The sequence below is a fragment of the Calonectris borealis genome, chromosome 1 (assembly GCF_964195595.1).
Source record: "Calonectris borealis chromosome 1, bCalBor7.hap1.2, whole genome shotgun sequence".
NCBI classification, from domain to species: Eukaryota; Metazoa; Chordata; class Aves; order Procellariiformes; family Procellariidae; genus Calonectris; species Calonectris borealis.
Window position 1 is genome coordinate 219835841 of NC_134312.1, and position 19976 is coordinate 219855816.

General features: G+C 73.2%; 1 protein-coding gene across 1 annotated transcript; it reads right to left on the bottom strand.

Annotated features, from left to right (window-relative positions):
• Positions 1-134: 134 nt before the first annotated feature.
• Positions 135-19307, bottom strand: INPPL1 (inositol polyphosphate phosphatase like 1). Its single transcript, XM_075140461.1, has 28 exons — positions 19135-19307; positions 14286-14349; positions 12921-13071; positions 12707-12827; positions 12495-12632; positions 12333-12423; positions 11124-11213; positions 10527-10625; positions 10211-10361; positions 9874-9980; positions 9532-9634; positions 9242-9438; positions 8821-8938; positions 7384-7480; positions 7166-7304; positions 6989-7088; positions 6809-6897; positions 6635-6716; positions 6422-6511; positions 6200-6313; positions 6017-6105; positions 5841-5928; positions 5591-5746; positions 5424-5508; positions 4948-5100; positions 4116-4863; positions 3376-3503; positions 135-2920 (listed from the first exon to the last, which is right to left on the bottom strand). Exons 1-28 carry the CDS (start codon positions 19305-19307, stop codon positions 2830-2832), a joined length of 3852 nt encoding a protein of 1283 aa, XP_074996562.1. The 3' UTR covers positions 135-2829.
• Between the last annotated feature and the right edge of the window lie 669 nt (positions 19308-19976).

Below are 19976 nucleotides of genomic sequence, written 5' to 3' on the forward strand. Positions count from 1 at the left end.
CGTCCCCGTCCCCTCCCCGCCGAGGGTCCCCCCGGCCCGGCTGAGGTGGGTGTGGGTGGCGCCTTTTTTCTTTCTTTTTTTTTGGTTTTTTAACCGTTCGGTAATTTATTGACCCCGTTTGCAAACGACACTAATCCAAATAAAACTTAATTTATTGAAGCCGCCGCCGGCCCCCTGCCCTCGCTGCCCGCCCCCCCAGGGCTGCAGGTGCGGGGGGTCTGCACCCCCAACCCCCCCTGTGCCGGCCGGGGACCCCCAGGTGATGCCGGGACCCCGAGCAGCTGCAGGGGCCTGGGCTGGCACCCACGGGCAGCCCCTGAGGCCGGGCCAGGAGGGAGGGCCCCACGCAGCCCCCCCGGCCCCCAGGGGGGATGGAGAAGGTCCCTGGGGGCACCGGGATGGCGGCAAGGAGCCCCCGGGGGGGGGGCCTGCAACCCCCCAGGGTGGGCAGGGAGGGGGCAGGGGGCCGCAGGGAGCGCAGGCAGGGAGTGCAGGCAGGGTGCTCAGGCAGTGCTGTACAGGCAGGGTGCGCAGGCAGTGCTGTACAGGCAGGGTGTGCAGGCAAGGAGCGCAGGCAGGGAGTGCAGGCAGGGTGCGCAGGCAGTGCTGTACAGGCAGGGTGTGCAGGCAGTGCTGTACAGGCAGGGTGTGCAGGCAAGGAGCGCAGGCAGGGAGTGCAGGCAGGGTGCGCAGGCAGGGTGTGCAGGCAGGATGCTCAGGCAGGGAGCGCAGGCAGGGTGTGTAGGCAGGGAGCGCAGGCAGGGTGTGCAGGCAGGATGCTTAGGCAGGGAGTGCAGGCAGGGTGCGGGCACAGCGCGCTCGGTGCCAGGGAGTGCAGGGACGCGCCGCTGGGGTGCTGGGCCGGGGTGCGCAGGGGTGCGGGGGGGGGGGGGTCTGTGCAGCGGGGACAGCTGGGACCGGGGAGGGGGAGGGGGACTTCCCAGAGGGGCAGCACAAGTGTCCCACGCACGGCCCGGCTCCACGGGGAGGGGACAGGGACCGCGTCCCCACCATGCTGGGACCAGTATGGCCAGCCTGGAAGGTGGCAGATTATGCTGTGACTAGTATGGCCAGCCTGGAGGGTCCTGGACTACCCTGGGACCAGTATGGCCAGCCTGGAGCTTCCGCCCTGTGCTGGGACCAGTATGGCCAGCCTGGAGGGTTGTGGATTATGCTGGGACCAGTATGGCCAGCCTGGAGGGTTGTGGATTATGCTGGGACCAGTATGGCCAGCCTGGAGGGTCCCCACCGTGCTCGGACCAGTATGGCCAGCCTGGAGGGTTGCAGATTATGCTGGGACCAGTACAGCCACTCTGCAGTGTCCCCATCGTGATGGGACCAGTACAGCCAGCCTGGAGGGTCCCAGACCATGCTGGGACCAGTATGGCCAGCCTGGAGCTTCCACCCTGTGCTGGGACCAGTATGGCCAGCCTGGAGGGTCCTGGACCACGCCGGGACCTGGTCCCGCATCCCAGTTCCTCCTCCCGCCCCTCCCCGCCACCCCCGGCGCTCGCCCAGCGCTTCGCGTCGCCCGTCGCATTAAACACGGAAACCAGCGCCCGGGTTGAACAACCCCCGCTGAGCGCAGCGGGCGGCGGCTTTACTGGGGTTCACAGCAGCGCCCCGGGAGCTAACGGGGGGGCTGCCGGTGGGGGTCCGGCCCATCCTTCATCTCAGCCGGAGCGGCGGCAGCGGGGTCCGGGGGGGGGGGACGGGGGGGGCTGGGGGTCCCGGGGGATGGCGTCGCCCCCCCATCACCCCTGGAGTGCAGCCCACGGGGACGGGGAGAGCTTGGGGGGCTCACCCCAGTGGGGAAGGGGGGGCAAGGCACGGCTGGGGGACCCTCACCCTGGGGATCCCCCTGGAAGGGCACTTGGTGAGGTTGGGGGCTGAGCACCCACAGGGGGACCCGGCTGAGCACCCACGGGGGGACCCGGGTGCCGGCCCTGCTGCCACCGAGGGCAGTCCCCCCCCGGGAGGGGCCGGATCCAGCAAGTACCTAATGGGCAAATTGGGGGTGGCACCCGGAGGCACTGGGGGGGGGTTGGGCGAAGGCACTGACCCGGCTCTGCTGCGGCGGGACCCCTGGGTGAGGACGGGACCCCTGGGTGGGGACGGGGACCCCGAGCTCTGCCCGGTGTTGTCCGCGGGGGCCAGCAGAGCCCCCCCCCATCCCAGCTCGGCTCCGGCCGGGCATCACAAGGCACTTGGGTTGAGACACGACTTTGCTCAGAGCTTCCTCCTCCTCCTCCTCCTCCTCCTCCTCCTCCTCCTCCTCCTCCTCCCCCCCGGCTGTGAGGGGCTGCGGTGGGAGCCAGAGGTCCCCGGGATTCACCCCCAAAACCTCCCCCCCCCCGCAGGGCCCCCCCCCCGAGACGAACGCTCATCCCTTCTCTCAATAAATAAGTAATAACTTAAACGAGGGGAGGCCCCACGGGCGGGACCCCCCCCTGAAATTGTCTGACCAGGACCCACCACCCCACCCCTGCCCCCCCAACCCCCCCACCCGCCGTTACCCAGCACCCGGGGGCGGCCGCAGGGGTCCCGGTGCTCCCGCCGGCTGCTGGTGATGGCTGCTGCTGGCGATGGCAGGATGCACAGCTGCGGGATGCGCGGCTGCGGGACGCGCAGCCGCGGGTTCTGGGTTTCGCGGCTGCGGGATGTGGGACTTGCAGCCGCGGGATGCAGGATTCTCAGCCGCAGGATCTGGGATTCTCGGCCGCAGGATCTGGGATTCTCGGCCGTGGGATGCGGGATTCTCGGCCGCAGGATCCGGGATTCTCGGCCACGGGATCCGGGATTCTCAGCCGCGGGAAGCGGGACGCGCGGCTATTTGCGGAGCTGGAGGCTCTCCAGGAGGACGCGCTTGTGGCCGGGCTCCAGCACGCCGGCCTCCTCCAGGTCCTCCTCCGTGATGTCGCTGGGGAGGGGGCGCAGGCGTGGGGTTTGGCACCCCAGCCCGGGTGGGGACCCCCTCAGTGGGTGCAGGAGCCCCCGCTTGGGTTGCTGGGTGCCCACCCAGCCTCCTCCCCGCCCCTGTTGCGGGGCTATGCGGCCCTGGGGGGCAGCGGGGACCCCCCAATGCAGCGGGGACCCCCCAGGGGCAGTGCGGACCCCCCAGGGACAGCGAGGACCCCCCAATGCAGCAGGGACCCCCCAGGGACAGCAGGGACTCCCCAATGCAGCGGGGACCCCCCAGGGGCAGCGGGACCCCCCAGGGCAGCACCCCCGGGGGCAGGGTGCCCCCACCCAGCCATCACTGTGACCCCCCCCCCGGGAGGATGTGGACCCCCCAGGGCTGGCTGGGTGGGGGGTGGGTGGGGGGTGGGTGGGGGGTGGGTGGGGGCCCCCCCAGCACCCCGGGGTGCCGCTCACCTGAGGAACTCCAGGTCGTCCCAGCCGTTGCGCACCAGCCCCTCCTCGTACCGCTCCAGCCCCAGCGCCCGCAGCCACTCGCCCACCCCGGGCACGGCGCCCACGCCACGGCCCGCCTGGCACAGCGCCTGCGCGGCAGCGCCCGCACCGTCACCCCAGCCCCGCACCCCAGGGCACCCCCCAGGATGGGACCACCCTGCACCATGGAGGGTCCCATCCTGGTGCCGGCAGCTGTGCCCAGACCCCCCACCCCATCCTGGCCGCTCCCCGGGGCAGAGGGTGCGGGTGGGCAGGGGGTGCAGGCAGGCAGTGGTGCGGGCAGGGGGTGCAGGTAGGGGGTGCAGGCAGGGGTGCGGGCAGGGGGTGCAGGCAGGCAGGGGGTGCGGGTGGGCAAGGGGTGCAGGCAGGGGTGCAGGCAGGGGGTGCGGGCGGGGGTGCAGGCAGGGGTGCAGGCAGGGGGGCAGGCAGGGGGTGCGGGGGGGGGGGCAGGCAGCCCCTGCCCCGAGGCGTGGGGCTGAGGCAGGATGGGTGCCCAGCCTCTGCCCTTCCCGGCTGGGGTTTGTGCCCCCGGCTCTGCCCCACAGTGGCACGGCCCCACGCCCCGGCACCCCCCAAACCATCGCCGCATCCCTAAAGCCGCCCCCACCCTCAGCGCACCCCCGGGGCCCCCCCCCGAAGGGAGCCCTGATGGAGGCTGCCGGGGATCCCAGCACCCTGACCCCCCCGCCCCCAGCACCCACCTCCTCAGCCAGGTCCTCCTGGATGCTCTCCCGGATGGAGTGGGGGGGGAAGGCGAGAGGGCGGCCGTAGTCGGGGTGCAGGCAGCGGGGGGGCAGCTCCAGCCGCCCCCCCTTGGCCAGCAGCGGCGGCGGGGGGGCCGCCCTCCCCTTCCCGCCGGCGTAGTCCACCTCGCTCAGCGTCTTGGCCATCTGCAGCACCGAGCAGGAGCGGTCGTCCAGCAGCCCCCCCGCCGCCGGCAGCCCCCCGGGTGCCGGCAGCCCCCCGGGTGCGGGGGTCCCGCCAGGCCCCTCCAGCCCGAAGCCGGCCCCAGCAGACGGCGGGGGCCGAGGGTGCAGCTTGGGCGGGGGGGACTCGCTGAAGGCGGCACCGCCGGCGGCCGGCCGCGGTTTGGGCTCCTCGCGCCCGCTGGGCGCCGACAGCTCCTTGGCACTGGCGTAGAAGGGGGTCGGGGGCAGCTCCAGCTCCCGCGGCAGCGGCGGCGGGGGGAAATCCGGCGGCGGCAGGTTGAGGGTGCCGGCGTCCTCGTCGTCCGAGCTCTCCTCACCGCAGCACGCCGGCGGCTGCCCGGCCGAGGGGTGCCGGCGTCGTTCCGGCACCGCCACCTGCACCTTGGCCTTGGGGGGTTTGCCGGGGTCCCCGGGCGCCAGCAGCTGGTGCGGGACCCCCTCCAGCACGTAGTACGCCGGGTTGTTGAAGCTGTTCTTCAGCGGCCCCCCCGCCGGCTCCGGCGTCGCCTCCACCTTGGACCTGCGGGCACAGGGGTGAGTGTGGCACCCCCAGGCGGGGGGGAGCCGGCGGGTGCCCCCCCAGCCCTGCCCGTCCCCCCCTCACCGGCTCGGGGCGGCCTCGTCCCTGGCGGTGCCGCGGTGCGGGGCAGGGGGCCGGGGCGCCGGCGCGGCGCTGCCCTTCTCGGGCTCCTCTGGGAGCTTCGCCGGGGCGGCGGCGGCGGGCGGCTCGGCTCCGGTGGGCTTCCGTCCCGCCGACCTGGGCAACAAGGGGTGTCGGGTGCCCCATGGGGGTCGGCCCCCTGGGACAGGGCTCAGCCCCCCGGGACGGGGCCAGCACCGCTCTCGGAGGCACCGAGCCCCCCGTCCCTGACCTGCGCGGCAGAGCCAGCACCGGGACTGTCCCCAACCGCGGCACAGACGCCATCCCGGCGCGATGCTCTGAGCGATGCCCACGCTCCCGCGGCACTGGGAGATGCTCAAGCCTCCCCGGCCCCCCTGCCGGGACCCCCAATCCCCCCCAGGACCCCCAACCGGGGGCCACCGGTGCTCCCCCACCCCGCCGAGCCCTGTCCCCCGTACTTGGCATAGTCCTGGTTGGCTCTGGCACCCAGCGGCACCTTCCCTTTGCCGGCTGCCGTCTCGTCCTTATCGATGCTGATCCACTCTGCCAGGGGACAGGGGCTCAGCGGGGGGGGGTCCCGTCCCTGCCATCCTCCCCGCACCCCCCGGGGTGGGGGGGTCCTCACCGTAGAGCCTCTCGCGGGTGCCCAAGCGCTCGGCGGGCACCCGGACCTTCATGGAGCCGCGGATGTTGCCCGTCTCCTCGCCCCGGTGCGACAGGTAGGTGAGAAACTGCTGCGCCGTGCTGCCGATCATGGACTTCAGGGCGATGACGCACTCCCCTGGGGGCGGCAGCGGGGGGGGTCGGGGGTCCGTATCCCCGAGGGACCCCCCGGCGGGGCGGCGCGGTGCCCGGGAGCCGGCGCGGGCGCTCACCGTAGGACTCGTAGCCGTCGAGGGATTTGACGGTGAGCAGGAGGTGCTGGTCCTGCAGGTACTCGATCTCGGAGAGGATGGGCTTCAGCTGCGGGCGAGGGGATGGGACGCTGGCGCCGGGGGGGGTCCTCCCTGCCAGCAGCCCCCCCCCGGTGCCAGCCCTGCCCCCTCCTCACCGTGGGCAGCTGCCGGGACGACCACTGCACCTTGAGGAAGTTGATGTTGTCGCTGCTCTGGCTGTCGTTCTCGAAGCTCTTCTTGAACTCTGGAGGGGGGGACACACGGCACGGCCCCCGTCAGCCCCCTGGGACGGTCCCCAGCCCCCCCGGGACCCCCCACGCCGCCGAAGCGGCCCTCACCTTCCAGGCAGGTGGAATAGAACTCGATGAAGAACTTGGTGCGGCTGGCCGTCTTCACGATGGCCTCGATGCTCTCGAACTCGATGTACGCCTGCTCGGAGGACTTGGAGAGCCCTCCAGGGAGAGGCGAGGCGTCGGGACCCCCCCCGGGACCCCCCCCATCTCGAGGGAGAGCTGGGACCCGTGGGGAGGGGAGCGGGGTGTCCCCTTTGGCACAGGCACCTTTTTTGGAGACGAACTGGGACGTCACCCCCACCTCGAAGGAGCCGAAGACGGGCGAGTGGTCGCTGGTGACGATGTCGTCCGTGCACCCTGCGGCCAGCCGGGATGGGGGGGCGGGGGGTCAGGCTGGGGGGGGGGTGTCCAGACTTGGGGAGGGGGACAACAGTGTCCCCGGGGGGGACACGGTGCCCGGGGGGGACACCCGCAGCTCACCGTAGGCGTTGCAGTTGACGTGAGTCTCAGGGTAGGACTTCCAGAGGATGCGGTCGCACCAGGACGGCACGTTGGTGCGGACCTGGCAGGGGTGGGGAGTTGTTGGGGAGGAGGTGGGGTGTGTGTCCCCCACCCTGACCCCCACCCTGACCCCCACCCCACCCCAGCACCTACCCCCGTGGGCTTCTGCTTGTGCCAGACGTAGGTGTCCCGGGAGCCCCGCTCGTAGCGGTAGGTGGGGGGGAAGGTGATCTCCTCCTCGCCTGCACCGACAGCGGGGTGCGGGGGGGGTCGGGACAGTCCCGGCAGCGGGGGCTGCCCCCCCCGGCCCCCCCCGACCCCTCCAGCCCTCACCAAAGCGCAAGAAGACCTTGTGCTTCTCCTTCTCCAGGTTGAGCTGATCCACCTTGAGCAGCGGCTCCAGCTCCTTGCGGCTGATGTAGTTGAGGATCTCCTGTGGGACAGAGGGGCTGGCACGGGGTGGGGGGACACCGACAGCCCCCCCGTCCCCCGCGCCACCCTCCCCCCCACCTGGATGTCCATGTCCAGGCGGTAATTGAGGTCCCCGAACCAGAAGAGGTGGGTGAAGCGGAGGGAGATGTCGAAGGAGCTCAGCTGCTTGTCCCCCAGCGAGAGCAGGCGCAGGATGTCCAGGTAGTTCTGGTTCCTCCTGCCCGGGGGGGACACGGGGACGGGGGTGTCACAGCCCCGGGGCAGGATGAGGCCCGTCCCGCTGTGGGGGTGCTCACCGTGCCGTCTTCTCGTTGCCGGAGGTGAGGTGGCAGTTGACGAAGCCGAAGGAGGTGCCATTGAACATGAAGGAGACGCCCACGGCTCCCTTGTTCCCTGCAGGGACACGGGGACGGGGGCAGGATCAGGCCGGGGCGGGGGGCTGTGTCGGCACCCACAGGCTGCCCTGGGGGGGACGGGGACCCAGACTGCGCGGGGCCCAGGCTCCCGGCACGCGCCCAGACCCCTCCTCGCGCAACGCACACGCGCCCAGACCCCTCCCCATGCAACACCTGCAACACCGGGACTCCTCTCCGTGCAATACACACATGTGGGGACCCCTCCTCGTGCAACGCACACGTGCCCAGACCCCCCTCTTGTGCAACGCATGCACACGCAGACCCCTCCCCGTGCAACGCATGCACACCCAGACCCCTCCCCGTGCAACGCATGCACACACAGACCCCTCCTCGTGCAACACGTGGGCTCCAGGACCCCTCCATGTGTAATGCAACACTGGGACCCCTCCCCGTGCAACGCATGCACACCCAGATCCCTCCCCACACAACGCACGTGCTCCGGGACCCCTCCCCACGCATTGCAGACGTGCCTGGACCCCTCCTCATGCACTGCATGCAACACCAGGAGCCCTCCCCGTGCAACGCATGCAACACCAGGAGCTCTCTCTGTGCGACGCATGCACACCCAGACCCCTCCCCGTGCAACGCATGCACACGCAGACCCCTCCCCGTGCAACGCATGCACACCCAGACCCCTCCCCGTGCAACGCATGCACACGCAGACCCCTCCTCGTGCAACACATGGGCTCCAGGACCCCTCCATGTGTAATGCATGCAACACTGGGACCCCTCCCCGTGCAACGCATGCACACCCAGACCCCTCCCCACACAACGCACGTGCTCCAGGACCCCTCCCCACGCATTGCAGACGTGCCTGGACCCCTCCTCGTGCACCGCATGCAACACCAGGAGCCCTCCCCGTGCAACGCATGCAACACCAGGAGCCCTCCCTGTGTGACGCATGCACACCCAGACCCCTCCCCGTGCAACACGTGGGCTCCACGACCCCTCCATGTGTAATGCAACACTGGGACCCCTCCCCGTGCAACGCATGCACACCCAGACCCCTCCCCGTGCAACGCATGCACACCCAGACCCCTCCCCGTGCAACACGTGGGCTCCACGACCCCTCCATGTGTAATGCAACACTGGGACCCCTCCCCGTGCAACGCATGCACACCCAGACCCCTCCCCACACAACGCACGTGCTCCGGGACCCCTCCCCACGCATTGCAGACGTGCCTGGACCCCTCCTCGTGCACCGCATGCAACACCAGGAGCCCTCCCCGTGTAACGCACCCACGCCCGGACCCCCCCTCGTGCAGCGCCCACCCCCCGGCCCCGTGTCCCCCTGTGCTCCCCCCACCCAGCCCCTACCCAGGGTGTTGGCGATCCCCGTCTTGACGCTGGAGGTGCTGACGTGGCTGATGCGGTTCTCGTGCTCCGGCTTCACCAGCACCACCACCTTGATGTTCCACAGGGACTGCATGGCCACCTGCGGGCCCACGGCCGCCGTGAGACCCCCTCTGCGCCGGGACGCAGCGGGGAGCGGGTCCCTGTCCCGTGGGCGCTGAGTGCCCCTCGGGTGCACCCTTCACCCCCGCCTTTCCCACCAAGGGCCGTTCCCTGGGGAAACCCACCGCCACCGGCACCCGCGAGCCCACCCCAAAACACCCGGCGTCGGCAGAGCCGGAGCACCCGCAGCCTCGCCAGGAGCCAGAGGGACACCGAGCATCACCCAGCTCCGTCACCCACCGGTACCTGCACCCCGCGGCCCCCAGGACCCCCGGGTTCCTACCGGGCGGTACTCGACCTCCGTGAAGTCCTTCAGCACGGCGCGGAGGAAATCCACCCACTCCTTGTCCCCCAGGGAATTCTCCTGGGTGCCGAAGACGTAGATGTCGTGGGGGATGGCGACCGTCACCTCGTCCAGCGTCTTCCCCAGACCCTTGGAGGTGAACCACGACGTGACGCTCTTGGGCGGGGGCACGCTGCCTGCGGCGAGGGGGGGGGGCACGGCACAGGTCACGGGGGGGACCCCAGGGGCTCAGCCCCCCCCGCCCAGCGGCACCCCCCCACCCCGCTCACCCATGTTCCAGGTGCCGATGAAGATGGAGATCATGTCGGGCTCGTCCTGGTGCGAATGTTTGTTCTTCATCAGCTGCAGGAGCTGGCAGAAAGCCTCTCGCTTCTGGGGGGGGGGAGGCAGCGGTGAGCGCGCGCAGGGGGGCTCCCCACGGCCCCCCCAACTCGGCTCGGCCAAACTCGGCACCTCCCGGCACGGGGGAGCGGGCAGGGACCACCCCGGGCACACCCTCTGGGCACCCAGCGCCCATCCCCGAGCCCCCGCGGGGGAGCAGGGGTTAAATCCTGTACCCCCCCCCATCCCTACCAGGGACCCCCCCCCCATCCCGGCAGAGCGCGACCCACCCGGGCGCTGACGAAAACGAAGTCTTTCCGTTGCGTTTTATCCTTTTCCTTCTCGAAAACGATGCCCAGTTTGTTCTGCACCCGCTGGGACTTGATCAGCTGCCGGACTGGGGGGAGAGCGGGGAGAGGCGGCGGGGGGGGCGCTGAGCACCCTGCCCCCCCCCAGTCCGGGCTCTGGGGGACACCCGGGATGGGGACACCTGGGATGGGGACACCCGGGATGGGGACACCCAGCTGCTCCCACCCCACCACCGAGCCCCGTAGGGACGCTCGCGCTCCGCTCCAGCGCAAAGTCAGCCCCAGGGTGCAGGGCCCCCCCCCGCAGCCCCCCCCTCACTCTTGTCATGGGTGAAGGTGTTCCAGTCCTCCTGGGAGTCCTTCTGCTTCTTCAGCACCACCAGCTTCCCCCCCTCCACGTCCACGCTCAGCGTGTACTTCTGCGACTTGCCGATCTTGGTCAGGTCCCCCAGGGTGACGTCCAGCTTCACCTGCCGGGGGGCACCGGGGGCTGCGGCGGGGGGGGACAGCCCCGGCACCCAGCCCCCCGGGGACGCCGCGAGGTTTGCGCCCTCGGTGTTACGCCGGATGCCTTCGGCCGGTGCTGAACCCCCCCGGGACGGTGCTGCGGCGGGGGGCGGGGGGGCGGGACTCACCTCGAAGGTCTGCACCGGGATGCTCTTGGCCTTGCGGGGGAGGGGCTGGGGGGGGGCGGCGGGGGCGGCCGAGCTCATCTCCTGCAGGGCCTTCAGCGCCTGGCGGAGCCGCCGCCGCCATCAGCCGAGTGCCGGGCACCGCGGCCCCCGGCCCCCCAGTGCCCCCAGTGCCCCCAGCCCTCCCAGCTCCCCCCAGCTCCATCAGCCCCCCCAGCTCCATCAGACCCAACCCCCCTGGCCCCCCCAGTCTCCCCAGCCCCCCCAGTCCCATCAGCCCCCCCAGCTCCACCAGCTGCCCCACCACCCCAGCCCCATCAGCCCCCCCAGCTCCATCGGACGCCCCAGCCCCCTCAGCACTCCCAGCCCCCTCAGCACCCTCAGCCCCATCAGCCCCCACAGCCCCCTCAGCCCCCCCAGCCCCCCACCCATGCGGTCCCCTCTGTGCCACCCAGGCAGCTCATTTTGGCCCCGGAACCCCCCAGATCGTGCCCCAGTCGTATCCTGGCGCAGCCCCCCCGGGCCCCCCCACGCCCCCGGGCCCCCCCGCAGCCCCGGGCCCCCCCGCAGCCCCGGGACCCCCCGCAGCCCCGGCCCCACCTTCTTCTCGATGCCGGCCAGGAAATCCTTCAGCACGGAGAGCTTCAGCACCAGGCTCTGCAGCTCCTGCTCCCCGCTCTGCCCCGCCGCCTGCGCCCCGCACCTCAGCACCGCCCCGCGCGCCGCAGCGCCGGGCCGGGACCCCCGATCCACCCCCGCCCACAGAGGGGCAGGACCCCCCCGCACCGTGGGACGGGGCAGGATGGGACCCCTGGATCCACCCCAGCCCACAGAGGGGCAGGACCCCCCCGCACCGTGGGACGGGGCAGGATGGGACCCCTGGATCCACCCCAGCCCACAGAGGGGCAGGACCCCCCCGCACCGTGGGACGGGGCAGGATGGGACCCCTGGATCCACCCCAGCCCACAGAGGGGCAGGACCCCCCCGCACCGTGGGACGGGGCAGGATGGGACCCCTGGATCCACCCCAGCCCACAGAGGGGCAGGACCCCCCCGCACCGTGGGACGGGGCAGGATGGGACCCCTGGATCCACCCCAGCCCACAGAGGGGCAGGACCCCCCCGCACCGTGGGACGGGGCAGGATGGGACCCCTGGATCCACCCCAGCCCACAGAGGGGCAGGACCCCCCCGCACCGTGGGACGGGGCAGGATGGGACCCCTGGATCCACCCCAGCCCACAGAGGGGCAGGACCCCCCCGCACCGTGGGACGGGGCAGGATGGGACCCCTGGATCCACCCCAGCCCACAGAGGGGCAGGACCCCCCCGCACCGTGGGACGGGGCAGGATGGGACCCCTGGATCCACCCCAGCCCACAGAGGGGCAGGACCCCCCCAGCACCATGGGATGGGGCAGGATAGGACCTCTGGATCCACCCCAGCCCCCGGAGGGGCAGGACCCCCCCGCACCATGGGACAGGGCAGGATAGGACCCCCCGGATCCACCCCAGCCCCCAGAGGGGCAGGACCTCCCCAGCACCGTGGAACGGGACAGGATGGGACCCCTGGATCCACCTCAGCCCCCCGGAGGGGCAGGACCTCCCCAGCACCATGGAATGGGGCAGGATAGGACCTCTGGATCCACCCCAGCCCCCAGAGGGGCAGGACCCCCCCAGCACCGTGGGACGGGGCAGGACGGGTGGGTGCTTCTCCGCTGGCTTTCCCACCACCCACGCATCCCCGTGGCCGGTGCTGTGGCGGGTCCATGGGCAGGGGGGGGATGGCACCGCCGTGTCCCCGTGTCCCTCTCACCTGCTGCAGGATCTTGGAGACCATGGGGGAGCTCTGCTGGTCAAACACCTTGGAGAGGATCTCCAGCCCCGCCAGCACCTTGTCCACCTCGCTGCGGAGGGCGAGACGGGGGGGCTCAGCAGGCGGCACGGCCGGCCGGCCCTCCCAGTGCCCGGTGCCCACCTGTGCAGCCGTTTGCAGGAGGTGACGAGGGTCTTGTTGAGGTGGGGGAGGCTGCTGGCCCCCCCCTTCACCGCCTCCAGGTCCAGCGTGTAGCTGCCCTTCAGGTACTCGTGGGAGATGCTGCTCAGCCCGTTGGTGCTGCAGGGAGGGAGCCCGCAGGGTGAGGAGCCGGCAGGGACGGGTAGGGGACGGGCAGGGGTGCAGACCCTCACCTCTCCGCCGTCCCCTCCGGCACGGCTGACCCCAAGCCGATGGGGCTGAGCCCCGCCGAAGTGCCGGAGAAACTGGTGGAGCCGGAGCGCGGCGGTAACGGCGGCTTTTCATCCTCTCCATCTGCAACGGGGCGATGGGGGGGTCAGTCACAGCCCCCGCGGGGAGCGGGGGTCCAGGGACCCCAATCCAGCCGCCACGGTCACCCCGCCGTACCCGAGTAGTCCCTGTCCTCCGCGTTCTCCTTCTCCTTCTCCCTCTCGACGGGGAAGAGGAGGGTGCAGACCAGCCCCTGGTTGGGCTGCAGGTACAGGGCGATCAGCTCGCTCAGCGTCTTGAAGCGTCTCACCTGCACCCCCTGCGACGTCTGCGGGGACACGGGGACCGTCAGCACCCGCAGCGGGGCCACCCGCACCCCCTGTGCAGGGACCCCGCCATGCAGGGAGCCCCCTGTGCAGGGACACCCCCTGTGCAGGGACCCCCCCTGTGCAGAGAGCCCCCTGTGCAGGGACCCCCCATGTGCAGAGGCCCCTCTATGCAGGGACCCCCCTGTGCAGGGACCCCCCCTGTGCAGAGGCCCCACTATGCAGGGACCCCCCTGTGCAGGACCCCCCATGTGCAGAGACACCCCCGTGCAGGGACCCCCCCATGCAGGGACCCCCCCTATGCAAGGACTCTCCATGTGCAGGGACCCCCCCTGTGCAGGGACCCCCCCTGTGCAGAGGCCCCACTATGCAGGGACCCCCCATGTGCAGAGACACCCCCGTGCAGGGACCCCCCCATGCAGGGACCCCCCCTATGCAAGGACTCTCCATGTGCAGGGACCCCCCCTGTGCAGGGACCCCCCATGTGCAGAGACCCCCCCGTGCAGGGACCCCCCTGTGCAGGGACCCCCCATGTGCAGGGACCCCCCTGTGCAGTGACCCTCCTGTGCAGGGACCCCCCCGTGCAGGGACCCCCCTGTGCAGGGACTCTCCATGTGCAGGGACCCCCCCATGCAGGGACCCCCCTGTGCACGGACCCCCCTCCCCGTGCAGGGCCCCCCATGCAGGATGGGGGGGCTGACCCCCCAGCCCCAAGGCTGAGCCCCGGTGCACGTGGCACCCCGCCGCGGTGCCGCGGCTGCTGCCGGGAGGGCTGGGGGCAGCGGGCAGCGGGCAGCGGGCAGCAGCCATCCCTCGGCCTCCTCCCTCCCGGGGGCGGCTTCTTCCTGCCCGCCCGGCCGGCACAAAGGGGTTTCTGTTGCTCTAAAAATACCCGCCGGCGCCGGCCGGCCAAGACGGGCGCTGCCAAGCCGCCCGGCCGCGCCGGAGAGCCGGGCACGCTGAGGGCACGGTGCCGAGGCCGAGCCCCGCTCCCCGCACCCAGCCCCGCCGGGGAGTCGGGGGGCAGGGACCCCCCCCGCCAGCACACTGTAAATGGGGTGCTGCGCCCACCCAGCACCGGCCCCCCCCCCCCCCAGCCAGCCAGCACCCCCCAGCAGGAGCCAGCACCCAGCACCCCGATCTCCCCCACCGGAGGGGGGTGCCCCCGCTCCCCAGAGCCGGGGGGTGGCCCGTGGGGCGGGGGGGCAGCGCCCACCTGCACGGCCAGGAAGTCCTCCTCGTCGGGCAGGATGCGGTAGGTGTGGACGTGCTTCTGGAACCTGCGGGCAGCGGGGGGGCGTCAGGCCGGGGGGTGCTGGGGGGGGACACGGCATCCCCCCACCCACCCGCCCGGCCCCCCCAGCCCCAGGGGGACGCCAGGCACCCGTCCCGCGGGACCCCCGTGTCACCGGCCAGGCGCAAGCAGCCACAGCGAGAAGCAGCTCTGGTACCAGCATCGCCCGTGGCATGCAACGAGCTGCCAGGTCTCAGCCATGGGATGGGTGCTGGGGGTCCCAGGTGGGTGCTGGGGGTCCCAGAGTGACCCCCCACTTGCTCCGAGGGGGACCCCACGATCGACACTCCCGTGTCCCTGGGCAGTGCCGCAGCCTGCCCCGTGCCATGCCACGGATCCCAGCCCCGCTGCCCACCCGTGTGCCGGAGCGGGCGTCCCCTGCCCGCACCGCAGGCAGGAGCAGGCAGGAGCAGGCAGGAGCAGGCAGCCGCTGGCAGCCGGGAGGCCAGGAAACAATTTATTTTTCAATGGAAGCTCACAGGAACCGGGGACGCGATCCCGGGGCAGGGGGTGACGGGCGGCGCTGAGAGACGGGGTGCCGACGCCAGCAGGCACGGGGAGCGGGACCGGGACCCCACGCGTGTCCCCTCCCCGTCCCCTCCGCGGCAGGGGGACACCGGGAGCCGGGGACCCCCGGCACGGCCAAACCTCCCCCCTCCGGTGCCGGCGGCAGGGACGGTGGCTCCCGGGCTGGCCCCCGGCCATGGCACTCGCGCAGGTCACCGTGAACACAGCGGTGGCTGTCACCGCGCCAGGGCCACCTGTCAGCGGCACCGAGCTCGGCTGCGGTGTCCCCTGCCCCAGCGGCACCCCGCCGCGGGGCTGGGGGACCGGGGCCAGGCAGCGTCCCCCTGCCACCATGCTGTGCCCCCGGAGCAGGTGCCATGCCCTGCGGTGCCGGGTCCCCTGCTGCCACCCGCTCCCCATGGCGCCGGGTCCCCTGGTGCCACCCGCTCCCCATGGCGCCGGGTCCTCTGGTGCCAACCGCTCCCCATGGCGCCGGGTCCCTGTCCACCCCCCCCACTCCTCCAGCCCCTGGCCCCACAGCGGGCACTGGGGGGGCACGGTGCGAGCATCCTCCCAGGGGCTCCAGAAAGGGGATCCCCCTTTTCTGCCCCCCCCACCTGTGGACACGACCCACCCCCGCCGCGGCCGGCGTCGCACCCCAGCACCCCGGGGGTGCAGCACCCGCTCCCCCAGCACCGGGGCCACTCCTGGGTGCCCCAGTGCCCGGTCAGGGGTCATGGGGGGCCATGGGGAACCCCCAATTGGGGGGGGCTGAATAGGAACCCTCTCTGGGGGGGGTAAGGGAGAAACCCCTGCTGAGGGATCTGGGGGGTCCCCAACTCAAAGGAATCCTGGGAGGGGTCAACATGGAAGACCCCAAACTGGTGTCAGGGGGCCCCCCAGCTGGTGGGACATGGGGGGGCACACAGAGCCCCCCAGCTGGGGGGGTCACAAGGGGTCCCTATGGGAAGCCCTAAAGCACCCTCGGAGTCTCCCAAGCAGAAACCCCAATGGGGGGGCTGGGGGGGGGAACCCCAGCACAGAGTCAACATGGGGAAACCCAAATGGGGGGCCAAGGGGGGCCCAGAGGAGGAACCCCAGGTGGGGAGGAGCACGGGGGGGTCTCTATGGGTAACCCTGGGGGGGGGCCCCTATGGGGACCCCAACTGGAGGGGGGGCTGTGGGGGACCCCCCCGGCTGCCCAGCCCCGCGCCGCTGGCGGCTGCTATTTTGGTGAGCAATCCCAGGGGGCCGGGGAGCGCCGGGCTCGCGCCGGGGCTGCCGGCACAAAGAGCCATTATGTGGGAGCGCGGCCACTGGCGAGCGCCGGGGCTCCCCGCCGGCTCTGCCGCGCCAGCCGGCATCCCGCCACGGCCCAGCCGGCACAGCGCGGACCACCCGCGCACCCACCGCCGCCTGCGCCCCCGGAGAGGGGGGCACCCACCACCCTCCTCCGCCATGTGCCGAAAGCAGGGTGCAGGCGCCCCGGCGAGGGGGGCACCGCGCGCCCACCCGCACCGCCCTGGCACTGCCGTCCCCTTGAACCAGCAGAGAGCCGGGATGGGGGCTCCGGCCCCCCACCCTCCCGTGGGACACCACACGGGCACCGTCCCCACCGGCATTGCCTGCCAGCCGCCAACCGGCAATGCCAGCGCTCCCCGGGGCCACCACCGCCGTGTGCCAGCACCGCCTGCCCCGGTGAAGCCCCGGTGTGCCATGGCCAGCCCGGCAGAGGCCGCGGCGTGTTGGCGGGAGGGTTAAAGGAAGACGGCGCTGCCGGGATCCCGGCGCAGTTCCCTTTCCTCCTCCTGCCCCCGCAGCTATTTTTAGGCCCCGGCGGCGGCCACTGCTGACGGGCCCAGCAGCCCCGGCCGCCCCCGCGCCGGCAAGGGGGCCGCTCGGTGGGACCGCGGCACGCTCCTGCCCTCCGCCCGGGCAGGGACCCCCTCCGGTCCTCACCGCGGCAGGGTCCGGCACAGCTGCCCACCATGGCATCCCCGTGCCGGGCTTTGCCCCGCTGCGGGGTCCCGGCCCTCGGTGTGGCCACACGGCACCCACAGCCAGGCCAGCGGCACGGAGCCGGTGAGGCCCCAGGGAAAAGCCATAGCAGGGCCGGGTGGGGGGAGACATCGGTGCCGGAGCCCCCCTTACCCAGGCACCTTCACCAAGACCCCGGCTGCAGCCCCCTGCCACCCACCCAGGTGCCCCCACGTGTCCCCCAGCCCCGCGGCACCGTTGGGTGCCGGTATTCGCAGGGGCAAGGTGTGCTCTCCCCGCACCATGCCGCCGGTGCCGTGCCCCCGGTGCCGCTCGCCACCCGGGCTTCGCAGCGGGGAGCCGGTGGCCACGGCCACACTGCGCCCACGTGGCCGGGAAACCGAATTTGCACAAGCCGCCGGCCGCGGGGAAGGAGGACGGTGCCACCGCGGAGGCTGCACGCCCTGCACCGGCACGGCACACGGCACACGGCACACGGCACACGGCACACGGCACAGCCCCAGGCCAGGGCAGGCCGGCTCGCGGCAGACTCCTGGTTCTCCCTCATTTGCCGCAAGGAGCCAGTGGCTGCCGGCGCCCACGGGCTCTCGGGGAGCGGAAAAGCCTCATTTCAAGGTGCCCTCGCCGCCGCGCCGCACCGCACACCCCACAACCACATCAAGGTCCCGGCGCTGGGGCAGGCAGCCGGCCCCGAGCAGAGCCGGCGGCGCACCCCGGGAGCACCCCGGCACGGCGCTGAGCCGCACCGCCAACACGCCGAGGTGCCGGCGAGGCCCAGGGGATGGCGGGGTGGCCACGCTCCGCTGCACGGTGACGGCCGGGCTGCTGCCCCGGTGCCACCGCGCACTCAGCCCCGGGGCTATCGGCACTCACCCGTGGCCTGGCACCAGCCGGCATTGCCGCAGGAGCCACCGAGCCCCACAGCGTGACCCATGGGCACAGAGCTGTCCCCTCCTGGGCTGGGGACACCCCCAGCCCCACGAGGAGTCTCAGGGACCCCAAGAGTCCGGGGGGGGCAGACCCCCATCCTCGCAGACCCCCACTCCCCTGCTCCCCACAGTGCCTGTCCCCTGCCAGTGCCCAGTGTCACCCCAGTGCCCGGGGACCCCCAGTCCCTCCAATTGCACTCTCTCCCTCCTCCCCCAGCCCCCAGTGCCCCCCAGTCTGTCGGTGACCGGTCCCCCAGGACCCCCAGCCCTGAGCCCCAGCAGTGCCGGTGCCCCCCTGTGCCCTCCGGCTCTCCCGGTGCCTGTGCCCCCCCAGATGCCCCCCAGCGCTGCCCCAGCTCCCCTGTGCCCGTTTCCCCCCGGTTCCCAGTTGTCCCCCCCAGTGCCGGTGACCCCCATGTCCACTGTCCCCCCGTCCGGGGCGGGTGCCCCCCCTGTGCCTGCCGCCCTCCAGGTGTCAGTGCCCCCCCGGTGTCCCCCACTGTGCCCCCCGGTGCTCTCCCGGGATCTGCCCCGGTTCCCCTCCGGTGCCCCTCCTGACCCCCCCGGTGCTCTCCTCGGGCCCCCCCGCGCCGGTGCCCCCCGCATCCCCCTCCAGTGCCCCCCTGGACACCCTACTCGTGCCCCCAGATCCCCCCCGGACCCCGCCGGAGCTCTCCCAGTGCCCCCCCCCCGTGCCTCTCCCGGTGCTCCCCCCGGTACCCCGCCGGTACTTGCCCGGATCCCCTCCGCCGCCCCCCTGGACTCCCCCCCCGTGCCCCCCGGACTCCCCCTCGTGCTCCTCCCAGTGCCCCCCCCGGTACCTCGTCGGTGCTCCCCCGGACTCCCCCCGGTGCTTCCCCGGATGCCCCCCCGCTGCTCTCCCCGCTGTCCCGCCGGTGCTTCCCCGGACCCCCTCCGGCGCCCTCTCGGACGCCCCCCGTAGCCCCCAGATCTCCCCCAGACCTCCCCCCGGTGCTTCCCCGGACCCCCCTCGCTGCTCCTCCCGGTGCTTCCCCTGGACCCCCCCCGGTGCACCGCCCCGGTGCTCCCCCGATGCTCCCCCGGATCCCCTCCGCTGCCCCCCCGGACGCCCCCCGTGCCCCCCAGATCTCCCCCAGACCTCCCCCCGGTGCTCCCCCGATGCTCCCCCGGATCCCCTCCGGTGCCCCCTCGGACGCCCCCTGTGCCCCCCAGATCTCCCCCAGACCTCCCCCGGTGTCCCCCCCGTGCCCTCCCGGACCCCCCTGGACCCCCCCCGGTGCCCCCCCCGGGACACCCCGGTGCCCCCCCCAGACCCCCGGGCCCCCCGGCCCCCGGTGCCCCGGCCCCGCACTCACAGCAGGCAGAGCGCGTAGGCCCCCGCCACGCTCTCGCTGTCCCGCACCAGGAAGCTGCCGTCCCGCCCGGCCCGCGCCAGCTGCTCCTCGGCCGCGGCCCGGCTCAGGTCCCGGTGGTACCAGGGCGGCGGCGCCGGCCCCCCCGCGCCCCCCGCGCCCCCCGCGCCCGCCATGCTCCGCCGCCGGGGCCGCGCCGCGGGGCCGCGCTCCGCGCTGGGCGGGCGGGGGCAGCACCGGGGGGGCGGGGGCACCGGGGGGGCGGGGAGCACCGGGGGGGCGGGGGCAGTACCGGGGGGGCGGGGGAAGCACTGGGGGGGGGCGGGGGCACCGGGGGGGCGAAGAGAAAGGGGGCGGAGGCGGGCAGCGGCTCCGGGGCGACGGGCAGCACCGGGGTGGGGGGGAGCACCGGGGGACGGGGCACACCGGGGGATGGGGCGCACCGGGGGGACAGGGAACACCGGGGGGGCGGGGGACACCGGGGGTCGGGCAGCACTGGGGAGTCGGACAGCACCGGGGGTCGGGCAGCACCGGGGGGCGGGGGACACCGGGGGTCGGGCAGCACCGGGGGTCGGGCAGCACCGGGGGGCGGGGGACACCGGGGGTCGGGCAGCACCGGGGGTCGGGCAGCACCGGGGGCAGCACCGGCAGGAGCCCGGGAAAGGCGGGACGGGGCAGCGGGACGGGGCCGTGGAGCCGGGGGCGGGGGGGCCGAGGGCAGGAGCGGGCACTGGGACCGGTGGGCACTGGGGAGCCGGGCATCGGGTGGGGGGCTATAAGGGGATTGGGGGTGCACAGCCCGGGTTGGCACGGGAATGGCCGCACCGGGACCAGGGACCCGCCAT

Bases quoted from the DNA above. Each gene is read 5' to 3' on its own strand.
- INPPL1 (XM_075140461.1), bottom strand. From the start codon at position 19,307: ATGGCGGGCGCGGGGGGCGCGGGGGGCGCGGGGGGGCCGGCGCCGCCG. The intron at 5,509-5,590 runs GTGAGGACCCCC...GTCCCCTGGCAG, and splicing joins CACCCGCGAGAGGCTCTACG to AGTGGATCAGCATCGATAAG. The intron at 3,504-4,115 runs GTGGGTGCTGGG...GCTGCCGCGCAG, and splicing joins AGGAGGACCTGGCTGAGGAG to GCGCTGTGCCAGGCGGGCCG.